Source organism: Microtus pennsylvanicus, chromosome 1, assembly GCF_037038515.1.
Source record: "Microtus pennsylvanicus isolate mMicPen1 chromosome 1, mMicPen1.hap1, whole genome shotgun sequence".
NCBI classification, from domain to species: Eukaryota; Metazoa; Chordata; class Mammalia; order Rodentia; family Cricetidae; genus Microtus; species Microtus pennsylvanicus.
Window position 1 is genome coordinate 47,026,732 of NC_134579.1, and position 14,562 is coordinate 47,041,293.

General features: G+C 39.5%; 1 protein-coding gene across 2 annotated transcripts in view; it reads left to right on the forward strand.

The window, feature by feature from the left end:
- Nucleotides 1–14,562, forward strand: part of LOC142844860 (cell surface glycoprotein CD200 receptor 2-like) — an 85,439-nt gene that overhangs the window by 17,980 nt on the left and 52,897 nt on the right. Inside the window, exons 3-7 of one of the 2 annotated variants that reach the window (XM_075963658.1) lie at nt 7,569–7,634; nt 8,372–8,689; nt 8,803–9,051; nt 13,062–13,182; nt 13,541–13,712. In XM_075963658.1, coding sequence (XP_075819773.1) covers nt 7,569–7,634; nt 8,372–8,689; nt 8,803–9,051; nt 13,062–13,182; nt 13,541–13,547 — 761 coding nt within the window. In that variant the 3' untranslated portion in view covers nt 13,548–13,712. Of the gene's footprint in view, nt 1–7,568; nt 7,635–8,371; nt 8,690–8,802; nt 9,052–13,061; nt 13,183–13,540; nt 13,713–14,562 lie in introns of those variants that run through there. The other variant, XM_075963664.1, reaches the window with a different exon arrangement.

Here is a 14,562-nt window from a genome sequence, read left to right on the forward strand (position 1 = left end):
TAAACTCATTTGGACTCCCCACCTCTGTGTGTGTGTGTGTGTGTGTGTGTGTGTGTGTGTGTGTGTGTGTGTTTGGCATTTTCTTTTAACTTTAGAGGCTTTTGCTTCTATATTATGGCATCTGGTTTTGTGTTTTTATGGGATTTCTTTGTGTGTGACACTATTACTACAAGAATTTCTCGTGCTGTTTCTTTGGCATCCTCCCTCCCTTTTTTCCCCCTGCTTATTTGCTTGTTTCCTCCAGTTCTGGTTTGTTTGTATTCTGCTGTTTTATTACATTTAGGAGTCTGCTTTTTATTTTCTAATGAGAGAAAGCAGGAAAGGGTGTGCATTTGGTAGGTGAGGGTGTGAAGGAGTTGGGGGATGGGAAACTAATCAGAATCTATTTTTACAAAAAAAAATCTGTTTTCTTTGTTATTATTCTTTTTTTTTTCTTTCTTCTCTCATACAGTCTCACTCCTGGGAGCCTTGTCTGACAATAGAAGATGGCCAGCTCAAGCTCGTATTCCCCATTACTGAGAGACTTCACAAGGGTCACTTTTAGTTTTCACTAGGCTTCTTTATCATCCTCCAAGTACCCTCCAGTTCAGGTCATCTCCCCAAGTGCTCCATTCTTCCATTTCTTCCACCTGAACCCTCCTGTTCCTGTCCGCATCTTTGCCCTGTCCTCCAGTAAAACCTATCCTATTTCCCCTTTCCAGGGATATCTATGCACCCCACCTTTGAACTCCCTTCTTAATTAGATTCTCTGGGTCTCTGGATTGTGTTATGATTATCATTTTCTTAACAGCTAATATCTAGATATAAATGAGTACATATTATGTTTGTCTTTCTGGGTTTGTGTCACCTCACTCAGGATGATTGTTTTCCTAGTTTTATTCTTTTGCCTGCAAATTCCATAATACTATTTTTAATAGGTGAGTAATGCTCTTTTGTGTAAATGCACATTTTCTTTTCTTCTTTAAAAATATTTTTAAAAACTATCTTTTCTTATTTTACATGCCAAATCCGTTTCTCACTCCTCTCCTCCTACTCCTTCCACCTTCCTCCCCCACCCCACATCCACTCCTCAGAGAGGGTAAGGTTTTCCATGAGGAGTCTACAAAGTCTAACACATTGCTTTGAGGCAGGACCAAGTCTCTCCCCGCCTATATCTATGCTCAACAAAGTATCTCTCCAGAGAGAATGGGTTCCCAAAAGCCAGAACAAGTAGTAGGAATAAATTGTGGTCTTACTGCCAGTGACCCCACAGTCTCCCAGCCATACAACTGTAACCACATGCAGAGGACCTAGTTTGGTCCTATGCTGGTTTCCTTGCTGTCTGGCTGGAGTTGGAGGCTTTCAATAGCTCAAGTAAGCTGTTTTAGTGGATGTCCCCATCATGGCCTTGACCTCTTTGTTCATATTCTCACTCTTCCCTCTCTTCGATTGGACTTTGGAGCTTAGTCCAATGCTCCACTGTGGTTCTCTGCATTTGCTTCCATCAGTTGATAGATAAAGGTTCTATGGTGACATTTAAGATAGTCATCAATCTGACTACAGGACAAGGCCAGTTCAAGCATTCTCTCCACTATTGCTTAGAGTATTAGCTGGGGTCATCCTTGTGGATTCCTGGGAATTTCTCTAGTGCCAGGTTTCTTGCTAGACCCATAATGGCTTCCTCAATCAAGATATCTTTTTCCTTCCCCCATCTTGACCATCCCTTTCCCTCTAGTTCTCCTCTGCCCTCCTCTTTTTTCCACCTTCTGTCCAGCCGCATTGCCTTCTCTCCTTCACCCCCACACTCCAAATTTTTTTTTCAGGATATCTTGTCTATTTCCCTTTCCCTGGGAGATCTATGTATGCTTCTTTTAGGGTTCTCCTTGTTACTTAGCTTCTCTGGAGTTGTGAACCTTATCCTTTGCTTTACAGCTAGTATACACTTATGTGAGTACATACCATGCTCATCTTTCTGGGTCTGGGTTACCTCTCTCAGGATAGTTTCTTCTAGTTCCATCCATTTGCATGCAAATTTCAAGGCGTCTTTCTTTTTCCTGCTGAGTAGTACTCTATCACGTAAATGCACTACATTTTCTATATCCATTCTTTGGTTGAGGGGCATCTAGGTTGTTTCCAGGTTCTGGTTATTACAAACAATGCTGCTATAAACATAGTTGAACAAATGTTTTTGTAGTGTGGTTGAGCATTCTTTGGGTATATGCTCAAGAGTGGTATTGCTGGGTCTTATGGTAGGTTGATTCCCAATTTTCTGAGAAACTGCCATACTGATTTCCAGAGTGGTTGTACAAATTTACATTCCAACAAGCAATGGAGCTGTGTTCCTCTTACTCCACATCCTCTCCAGCATAAGGTAATATTGGTGTTTTTGATTTTAGTCATTCTGACAGGTGTAAGATGGTATCTCAGAATCGTTTTGATTTGCATTTCCCTGATGGCTAAGGATGTTGAACATTTTCTTACATGTCTTTCAGTCATTTCAAATTCTTCTGTTGAGAATTATATGTTTAAATCTGTACCCCGTTTTTTAATTGAATTATTTGATATTTTGATGTATAATTTCTTAAGTTTCTTATATATTTTGGAGATCAGTCCTCTGTCTGATATGGGGTTGGTGAAGATTTTTCCGATTCATTAAACTGTTTTTTTTTTCTTATTGACTGTGTCCTCTGCTTTACTGAAGTTTCTCAATTAGGAGGTCGCATTAACCATGCTGAACATACCCGATCTCATCTGTTCTCAGAAGTTAAGCAGGGTTGGGCCTGGTTAGTAGTTGGATGGGTGTCAAACATTTTTTTATCCATTCTTCAGTTGATGAGCATCTAGGGTGTTTCCAGTTTCTGGTTATGGTGAATAAAGCTGTTATGAACAGAGCTGTGCAAATGTCCTTGTGTTATGGTAGAGTAATCTTCGGGTTAGAGTAATGCCCAGGAGAGGTAAAGCTGGGTCTTGAGGTAGGTCGATTCCCAATTTTTTGAGGAATCACCATATTGATTTCCATACTGGCTGTACAAGTTTATACTCTAATTAGCAATGAATAAGTGTTGCCTTATTCCATATCCTTGTCAGCATGAGCTGACACACTTTTATATTGTATTCTACCCATCCTAACGGGTCTGAAATAGAATCTCAAAGTAGTTTTAATTTGTATTTTCTTGATGGCTAAGGATGTTGAATATTTCTGTTTTTCTTAACAATTTGAGATTCCTCTGTTGAGAATTCTCTGTGTAGATCTATATCTCATTTTTAATGGATTATTTGGCTTGTTGTTATCTAGTTTCTTGCATTCTTTACATATTTTGGACATTAGCCTTCTGTCAGATGTGAAGTTTGTAAAATTCTTTTTGCATCTCCAGGCTGCTATTTTGTCCTAGTGATAATGTCATTTGCCTTACAGAAGCTTGTCAGTTCCATTAGGTCCCATTTATTGAGTGTTTATCTTAGTGCGTATGCTATAAGTGTCCTATTCAAGAAAATATTTCTGTACCAGTACCATCAAAGCTATTCCCCACTCTCTTCTACTAGGTTTACTGTATCTGGATTTATGTTGAGACCTTTAATCCACTTGAACTTGAGTTTTGTATAGGGTCATAGATGTGCCTTCTTCTATATGCTGACATTTGTTGAAGATGCTTTTTTTTCTTTCCAATGTGTATTTCTGGCTTCAACAGCAAAAATCAGGTGTTCCTAGGAGTGTGGATTTATTTCTGAGTCTTTGGTTGGATTCCATTGTTAAATTAGCCTATTTTTATTACTGTAATTTGAAATATGGGATAGTGATTCTTCAGGAAGTTCTTTTATTGTACAGGATTGCTTTAGCTATCCTGGGTTGTTCGTTTTTCCATAAGAAGTTGAATATTGTCCTTTTAAAGTTTGTAAAGAATTGTGCTGGCACTTTCATGGAGATTGCACTGAACCACTGGATTTAGTAGGATAACCAATTTTACTATGTTAATCCTACCAGTCTGTGAGCCTGGGAGATCTTTCTGTTATCTGATTTCTTCTTCTACTCTTTCTTTAAAACTGTGAAGTTTTTGTCATACAGGGCTTTCATTTGTTTTGATGAAGTCACCCCAAGACATTTTATATTATTTGAGGCTCCTGTGAATGATATTTCCCCCTGATTTCTTTCTCAATCCATTTATCATCTATATAGGAGGGCTATTCGTTTTTGGTTTTTGATAACCTTGTATCCAGATGGTTTCCAGAAAGTGCTTGTCAGCTCTAGGAGTCTTGGTGGAATTTTTAGACTCATTTATGTGTACAATCATAACATCTGAAAATACATATACTTAGATATCTTCCCTTTCTATTTGTATCGCCTTGATGTCCTTCAGCTGTCTTATTGCTCCAGCTGGGATTTCAAGTACTATACTGAATAGGTTTGCAGAGTGGGGAACTTGCCTTGTTCCTGATTTTAGGGGAAATACTTCAAGTTTCTATTCATTTAATTTGATATTGGCTACAGGCTTGCTGTAAATTGCTTTTGTTATGTTTAGATATGTCCCTTATATTCCTTATATCTCCAAGACTTTTTAAATGAAGAGGTGTTGGATTTTATCAAAGGCTTTTTCAGCACCTAATGAAATGTAGGTTTTTGTCTCTCAGTTTGTTTATATGGTTGATATCATTGGCTGATTTTCATAAGTTGAACTATCCATGTAGTTCTGTGCTGAAGTCTATTTGATCATGTTTGATGATCTTGTTTATGTGTTCTTGGCTTTCATTTGCAATTTTTACATCTATGTTTATGAGGAAAGTTGGTCTGTAATTCTCTTTCTTTTTTGAGTCTTTGTGTGGTTTGGGTATCAAGGTGAATGTGGCCTGGTAAAATGAGTTGGACAATGTTCTTTTTGTTTTTATTTTGTAGGATAATTTGAGGAGTATTGGTGTTAGCTTTTGTTTAATGTTAGGTAGAATTCTGCTCTAAAACCAGTGCCTACAATCAGCAAAAAGTACTCTAGAAAATTACACCCACATTGCCACAATATGGATTATGGATATTTTTGTTTAGAGTGTTGGTTACAAGTTTTTCTGGATAATAATCAGGAAGAAAGCTAAACAAAGGACATTATATTCAGAGTTTTTGTTTTAAAAATAAAACAAAAGAGGGTAGTGCTGTGGGACAATGATCTTGTACACTGTAAATATTTGTCACTTGTATGGTTTAATAAAATGCTGATTGGCCAGTTGCCAGGCAGGAAGTAAAGGCAGAATGATAAGAACAGGAGAATTCTGGGAAAAAGAAAGGTGCATAGCTTCTTTTCTAAATTCCTCTGTCTCTGTGTGAACATTTTTATTTTTCTTTAGTAGATTTTTCTAAAACGTATCTTTTCTATAGAAAGTCCATCTAAGACTTGTATTTTCCCAGCCAATTTTTTTTCTTATTTCTTATTTATTGGTAAATCTGTCTAAAGCTTTTATCTTAATCAGTAGTATTTCTAAAGCTTATATCTTATCAATAATAGGCTTATATCTTATGAATAAAATTATCTTATTTGTCATAGTCATCAAACTACATTTTTAAGGATAAAATATTAATTACCAAACTGATAGTAATTAAAATCGACAGTAGGTCAATTCCCGCTAAAAAGTGTATACCTTCATTTAGAGTTTACATTTTCATACCATACATGGTAATACTACACAGGGTCCTCATGCCCTGCATTGTGATAGTCCCCATTCTTAAACTTGGAAATACTTTTCTTTTTAGTATTATTTAAGTATTCTTTTTTTTTTTTTTTTGGTTTTTCGAGACAGGGTTGTTGTAATATGAGAGGCGGGGCTGCGTCCCCAGCACCCCGGCCACCCACATGGCTAGCTTATGCCCCGAAATAATTACATGGAAACTGTATTATTTTAAACCCCACTTGGCCCATTATATCTAGCCTTTTCTTGGCTAACTCTCGCACCTGGACTAGCCCATTTCTAATAATGTGTGTAGCCCATGAGGTGGCTTACCGGAGAAGATCTTAACCTGTGTCTGTCTGGAGTGGGAGAATCATGGCGACTCCCTGACTCAGCTTCTTTTTCCCAGCATTCTGTTCTGTTTACTCCACGTACCTATGTTTTAACCTATGAGTGAAGGTGTAAGTCACAAACAATGCCACACCAATTTGGGATTATGATTAATAGGGTGATATTTATTTAAAGGGGAAAAAACTTACAGATCACTGTCCCAGGCAACAGCCCTCTACGCAACCAGGAGTCTAGTCGCCGGCGGAGCAGGAAGTGAAGAGAGAGAGAGGAGAGGGAAGTGGCTGCTTTTTTAAAGGGAGAGAGACCACGCCCCAATGGGCTGGTATCTCAGCGGCTATTGGTTGGAGAAGCGGGAGGACCTCCCGCAACATATGAGGGCCAGCCAAGCAGTTTCTTTATTTTTTAACCAATGACCTTCCTCCATCACAGGGTTTCTCTGTGGCTTTGGAGCCTGTCCTGGAACTAGCTCTGTAGACCAGGCTGGTCTCGAACTCACAGAGATCCGCCTGCCTCTGCCTCCCGAGTGCTGGGATTAAAGGCGTGCGCCACCATCACCCAGCTATTTAAGTATTCTTAAAGGACTTCACAGGCATCTCAGTAAATCTGCTGACTTCTCACTGTTTGTGATCGTTGTTGGCCAGCAAACTCAAGTCCCTCCACAATTCCCAAGCAGGAGCCTCCTTTCCCAGAGTCTTATCAAATGGCAGCTGACTATTGTGAGTGCTCATGCAGAGAAGCCCAGACAGCAACTGAAGCAGAATCAGCTGGCATGACTTCTCTATCCCTGTGGTCATGCCAAACATTGACGTATCAAATATTGATTAAATTTTGGCCCTGTGTCTGCACCTTAATCAACTGCTATTTCAGCCAACAATTATTAATCCAGAAATACCAGCCTACTTGGCAGCAGCCATTAGGGTGGCAGCCTGGCAGAAATTCTGTTCCCGTGGGCACTGGCTCTCTCACTGACACTAAAGGTAGCTTTAACTAAATATCTACATTCTGTTTATAAATCAGACTCAAGATTCAAAGGCTGGGTTGAAAACCTGATAGCTCAGAGAGTCTGGGTCACAAGTGGATAACCTCTCCTTGCTGGTGTTTCCAAAAAGCCCAGTCCTTCTGCTCTTCCAAAACAAACAAACAAACAAACAAAAATAGCTGTGCTACTCCAAATACCTCCCTATCTCTATCCCTCCTGGATGTCCTCTAAGGCTCTATGATTACTTTTTGTCAACTTGTTGGTAACTCAGTGTCTTGAACTATGGTTAATTTTATTGAATCAATGCAGATGCAAACTTCAGGATCAAAGGGTGATTGAATATCCCCCAATTCTCCATCTGGAGAAAGGAGTTTAATCACGTCAGCTCATGCATTATGCCTACTAGGCAAGGGGTTGGAAGAAGGCAAGCAGAGCTAGTCTACAAACTATTTGACAAAATAAGGTTGCTCATAAAAAGGAAATAATTGATTAGGATGTAATAAATCTATTTTTAAAAGATGTTGAGAAAGATGTTGACATATGATGATACAACTTCTAATTACTATTTTATAATTATTTAAATATTTAAAACTCCTATTTAAATATTTTCTAGAGTCAAGATGCTCATGTATGAATTGGAATCAAATGACACAGAGGGGTTCATTACCTGAGACAGAAGGTACCGTTCTTCTTTATCTTAGGCCAGCACTGAGGGAATGGAGAGTTCACCTTGCTTAGAAACAGTAACTAATGCTTGGGCTTCTAGAGAGACTTGGGAGGAGTGGAAGAATCTGGTGATGTGAGAGTTATGTCAGGAGGGACCTGAACGATTGATTGTATCTACACCTTTACTGTCTTAGAGTAAGAAGGGCTAGGGGATGAGCACCCTCCCAAGCCTGTGCTAAAGAACCCTTCATTATCTAATTAGATGACCTTTATTTGATGTGACTTGTGTGGACCTGAGGACACAAAGAGGCAAGTGACAATGAAATGGTGTAGTTGAGATGGTTAACACAATGTCTATCAGAGTCAAAGCTCATTCACAGTGACTTCTGCTCCTGTTAAAGTGGTGACATCACTGACTCTTTTGTCACAGTGACTATAACAGATAATTTGTTGAGTAATCACCTCTCAGCAAACTTGTATCCATCACAGACTCTAAGTCAGTATCCAGTCAGTGGGAGGTTTTATGGTGCAAGATGCATGTAGCCCACAGGCCTTGACTTTTCACTTTAGAAAATGAATAATGTATTTAATTTTAATAGATTGAACATACAGAAACAAAAATGTGAGAAAAACTGAGTATTTCTGGAAATCATTTATAAGCCAAGCAATGCTCTTGTGTAACTTCATGTACAATGCTGTGGACAGACTTAACACAGGTTTCCTTTTCCTGTTCTTTGTGTGTGTGTCCAGTTAACACTACACTGTTTGTACAGAAGGGTGCAAAGGCTCTGCTGTGCTGCCCTGCTATTCCAAAGACAAAAGCAGTATTAATAATGTGGTTCATAGCCTCCAGAGGGCAGCCTCCTTGCAAAATATCCTACAGAGTTGATATAAAGGAGAACCATGAAACCAACTGTACGGACAGGAGAATCACCTGGGCATCAACACCTGATCAGAGTCCTGACCTTCAGATCAATGCAGTGGCTCTCGATCATGATGGGCTTTATTCATGTGACATAGCAACACCTCAGGGGAATTTCCTAAGGACACATGACCTCCGAGTGCTAGGTAAGTGACATGGTCACATATCATGCTATTTCAGGTCACCAGACTTTAGATAGAAACAGACATCTTTGTAATTTAGGACCAGACTGAATCATTTTCCCCTTCCATCTCCACAGTGCCTCCAGCAGTATCCCTGCTTCCAGGGGAAAACAGAACAGCAGTTTGTGAAGCAATTGCAGGCAAGCCGGCTGCACAGATCTTTTGGACTCCAGATGGGGATCACATCACTAAGCAGGAATCACACAGCAATGGCACCGTGACTGTCAGGAGCACATACCACTGGGAGCAGAACAATGTGTCTGCTGTGTTCTGCCTTGTCTCCCATCTGACTGGCAACCAGACTCTGTCCATAGAACTCAATCAAGGTAAGTGTCACCCCTTTTTAAGAATAAATACTTGAAATTTAACTTATTCTTTCACAAAAGAGAAGTATTCTAATTTCATTCTGTTTGTGACAAATATGTGGCCAAAGCCACTTAGAGGAGGGGAGAGGAAAGTCAAAGCAATTCAAACAGAAACCATGGAGCTGCTTACCAGCTCCTCAGACCTGTGCTACTATCTCACCTGCCCAGGGAGTGGGGCTACCCATAGTGTCCTGGCCTTTTGGGAAGATCTAGGCTGTGTCAAGTGGATAGTTAATGCTAACTAGGACAGCAGATCCGCTTCAGACACCAGTAACAAGTTTTCAGTTATCACCTGCAGTTCTTATCAACTATCTATACATTCAGGATGTTTTCATAATCTATGTATCAGGATCAGTGATTTGGTAGAATGTTTCACAGAACTGAGGATGTATTTTTGCTTTATCTATCTCCCCTTTCTTTCCCCCCCCGACTGTCTGTCCCTCCACTCTGCTTCTCTGCCTGTTTCTCTGTCTCCCCCCGCCCCCTGCCTCTCTTTTCTGATGCTACTTTCTGTAAAGGTTGGTCTCTCCTCCCCTCCCTCCCTCCCTTCCTCCCTCCCTCCCTCCCTCCCTCCCTTCCTTCCTTCCTTCCTTCCTTCCTTCCTTCCTTCCTTCCTTCCTTCCTTCCTTTTTTTTAATGCTACTTTTCCCTTAACAGAAATCCTTTCACATGAGCTGTGTGAGATGGTGTCTTCCTCGTGCCATACACTGAAAAATGAGGAATTAGGGACAGTTAACAGTTTCTTGAGGAGAGTCAGCTAGCTTTAAGGCTGTTGTTCTTCAAAGTCCCCAACTCAGGAGATTAAAGGGGAACATAAATTAAAGCCTGTGTGTTATAAAAACAAGGATCAAAAGTTGGTGAGGTAACAAAGAGGGGTATGGATCTGGTAGGAGTTAGGAGGAGGAGTTGTAGGTGAATATGATCAAAATACATTGTATGAAATTCTCAAGACTTTTTATTACATAAAAAAATTATGCCTTTCAAAGGTCTAAAATTTGCATGGAATGTCCTTAAGACAGAGGACTCAGAAGATCTAAGATTGAATTGACCCAAAAACTGTCTCCCTGAACTAGCTTTCATAGTCACCGAAGTGCTGTGCAAGGTGCCCCAAAAGGGAAGCAATTGGTGGTGCCAACTGTCTATGAAGATTATGAACCACAGCAATGACCAGCAAGGCTGGTCCATAAGGTTCAATAGTGGTAACCACATCTTGACAACAACAAAAGCTGTCCAATTTTATTCAAGGCCCATTCAATAGGAGGAAGATCATGCCTGGGTCTGGAAACCTAGCCAGCTACTCAAGGTTAGTGAGATCATTGATCTTAGAGAAAATGTACTACATCCCTAAGTTCAACTAGAGTAATGCTTATCTGAATTAAAAATACTCTTATGCCTACCAATAAGTGTGGCTCTTAACCCTTACCAAAGAAGTTTTCCTTTGTAATAGACAAAAAACCATTATAGAATGTCACAAATGGTCAAAATGCAGAGAACAGTGATCATAGAATGTCCATTTCCCAAAGATACATATACAACATAATTACTATACCTAATATTCAGAGAATATTATAGAAGATGGGGAAAAACACTAAATGAGCCATAGGACCAGAAAATTTACTATAAGTTTCTGTCTCTGCAATTTCCTGAATATAACACCAGTAGCACAGACACTAAGGTCAACAACTAATAATCGGGACCTCCTGAAATTGAAAAGTTTCTGTAAGGCAAAGAATACTGTAAATAAGACAAAACAGTGGCCTACAGAATGGGAAGAGATATTCACCAACCCCATATCTGACAGAGACCTAATCTCCAAATAAATAAAGAGCTCAAGAAACTAGATATCAACAAACCAAATAATCCATTTTTAAAAATGGGGTACAGACCTAAACAGAAAATTCTCTCTGTTGAATCTCAAATGACTGAGAAACACCTAAGGATCTGATCAATATCCTTGGTCATAGAGAAGTGCCAGTCAAACTGACTCTGAAATTCCATCTGACACCTGTCAGAATGGCTAAGATTTAAAAAAGGAAGGACTGCTTATGCTGGAGAGGATGTAGACAAGGGGAACAACCTTTCATTGCTGATAGGAGTGCAAACTTTTATAGCCACTTTGGGAATCAATTTGTCCGTTTCTCAGAAAACTGGGAATTAATGTACTTCAACATCCAGCTGTATCATTCCTGGGCATATACTCAATCATGCCACAATGATAGTTGTTCAACTATTTTATAGCAGCTTTATTTGTAATAGCCAGAATCTGGAAACAACCCTCAACCAAATAAAGGATAAAGAAAATGTGATACATTTACACAATTGAGTATTACTCTTCTGTTTAAAACAATGAGAAACAGGAAATTTGAAGGCAAATGAATGGAACTAGAAAAGCATCATCCTGAGAGAGGTAATCTGCACCTAGGAAAACAAACATGGTATGGATCCACTCATAAGTGGATATGATATTAACTTTAAAATAAAGGATAATCATGTTACAATCCACAGACCCAGAGAGGGTAGGTAACAAGGAGGACCCAAGGTCAGACACATGGATGTCCCTGGAAAGGGGAAATAGAAGGGATGTCGTGGGTGGACTGAGGGTGGGTGAGCATGGGCGCTTGAGGAATTGGTTTGGGGAGTGGGCAAAGGTTGGGAATACTGAAAGGATGGCTTTTGGGGATCAGGCAGAAACCTGATGAAAGGGTAACCCTCAAGAATTACAAGGATGAGGGGCTGGAGAGATGGCTCAGCGGTTAAGAGCATTGCCTGCTCTTCCAAAGGTCCTGAGTTCAATTCCCAGCAACCACATGGTGGCTCACAACCATCTGTAATGAGGTCTGGTGCCCTCTTCTGGCCTGCAAGCATACACAGAGAAAGAATATTGTATACATAATAAATAATAAATATTTAAAAAAAAAACAAAGAATTACAAGGATGATCCCAGCTAAGACTCCTAGAAATAGTGAATACATATTCTGAACTGGTCATTTCCTATGATCAGATAGGTGACTACCCCAAATGTTTGAATGTAATTGGATCCCATAATTACACAGAGAACAGCACTATAAGGTGTGGCTATGCTGGAGTGAGTATGGTCTTCTTGGAGGAAGTGTCTCACTGTGGAGGTGGGCTTTGTTTGAGGTTTCCTATGCTCAGAAACCGTCTACTGAGGCCGCTGACTTATTGTTGCCTGCAAGGTGTAGGACTCTCAGCCCCAGCACCACATCTGCCTGCTTGCTGCCATGCTCCCTGTTGTGATGTAAATGGACCAAACCTCTGAAACAGTAAACAAGCCATTCTAATTAAATGCTGTCTTAATAAGAGTTGCCATGCTCAGTTTTTCTCTTCACAGCAGTGAAGACCCTAACTAAGCCATCCCTAGACTACGAATTATGGATAACTAAAGGTTACTGAGAAGGGGGTGAAGTAGTCTTCTCCAGAGATGACCCCCTAGTTGGTTATCCAATACTAAGTGTCCAGTTCTGAAATCATGCACATTCAAGCTACACTAAATAAACAAAGCAGATTGCATTTGCATATTGTATAAAAATAGGCAACTAAATCAATTCATAAAGAAGAGGCTAGGAATTTAAGAGGAAGCATTGAAAGGTTCGAGTAAATAGTAGGGATGGGTAGAAAAAAATGCAATCATATTTTTATAAAAATGAATTTAAGTTTGCATGAAACCTTCCTTATATAACTGGGAAGTATTAACAATACTTAGTGTGCATCTATTCACTGTAAAATATTTGTCAATGCCTATTAAGCACAAAAGGTGCACTAGGTTACTAAATTAGATCGTGAAATAATGATATCTGAATATCATTTAATTTGAATTATAATTGATAAGGTTTTCTGGTTTGGGTATTCCCTAAAACATTAGGAGTACTGTAAGTGATTTTACAGCTGTTTGTCTTAATTCTTGATGAGAACCATTATTGAACTGACTTGCCCTTTACCCTTGCCTGTAGTTACAGGTGTCACCAGCACGCTACATTCCCTGCTGACCATTCTCTATGTGAAACTTTCCCTTCTGGGGATTATTCTGCTTATTGTAGGATCTGCTTTCTTCCAGAAGAGAAATTATTTCAGGTAGGAATAGAAACTGAAATGTTAAGACTCCTTAGATGAAAACATTGTCAAAAGGTTGAGCTCACAGTGGACTGGGAAAGTATGTTATATGACCCCATCATGGTTGTTCCCGCAGCTCTTCTACAGAACAGGCTTTCTCTAAATAATGGAGCCCAGGCTTAGATACCCACAGTGCTGGCAAAGTTCTGCTTTGCTGAAGATCTGAGAATGGACTTAGCCTGGCCTTCTCTTTCAGGAACCAGTGGTAGAAATGAAGTTGCTGGAACTTTATGAATTTATTTAAAAGTTTCTTGACTCCTGTGGGTTTCTGTTTATTCCTGCTTAATTGTATTTTATAATATTTTTTGTTTATTTCTAGAAAATGAAAATCTAGATTTCTGCAGCCCATTAGTGTGACGACACAGCACAAGAAAACAGGCATTTGCCATCACCTTTCTCACTGACATCCAGCTTACCTGCTCCTGATGTCTTCATGGTTGTTAGAAGTTGTATGTCAGCCTGCAGCCATACAGTATGAATCTACAGATAAAAGCTTGGGTCTTACCACCATACATGCTATGAATGTCCATCTACTATCATCTTTCCCCACTTCTCAAACCAAAGAAGAAGAAGGCTTAGCAAATGGTGAGCAACCATACTGGATAGATTTCTGTCACCCACATCCTGCAGGTTAGCTTCTATCAACTTCCTGTTCCTAGCACATTTTATGTGATCATAAATGTTACACTGTCAGATATCATGACAAGCAAAATCTTCAAGTTAGCCTCTAGCTAGCTTTTTTTCCTTGGTTGCTGCCAAGTATCTGGACAGTTGTCTTTTTCTGAAATTAATCATTGTATACATTGCTAGGAACCATTTTTTAAATAAGTATCTCTGTAGTTTAGTAGATGCTAAAAGTTGAGCCCAGAGAAAGCCCTGCCAGTGCCATGGAGATAACACTGGAAATCCCCTTGCTGTTTAGAATCTCAGGGTCTCAATCCCCTTTGCTGTCTCCAATGTGAATACAGGGTTTGGGGTTGTCAGTGAGGGTAAGGGTAACATACTGTTAAACCCTAGCAACTGTAAACCAGGACCTTATTTTTACATGAAACATATAGTAGTCCCATAGTAAAAAATATTTTTTCAGTTAAATGCATTATTTCTTAGGTAAAGTGGTAAGTGATTTCTACAATTACTTTTTATTAAAAGTCTGGGTAAAAAATAAATGCCTGATACTAGAGGATACCTGGATGGTAGCCTCAGGTGCTTCTTTAAAAGTTCAAGTCCTGTCCATTTCACACTTTAGTGTAGTTGATCATGCCAGGGCAGAGAACAAACGTATGCTGCTCTAAGCTACTGTTTTATTCTACAATTCTGTTCTCAGAGTAGTTTATATTCATT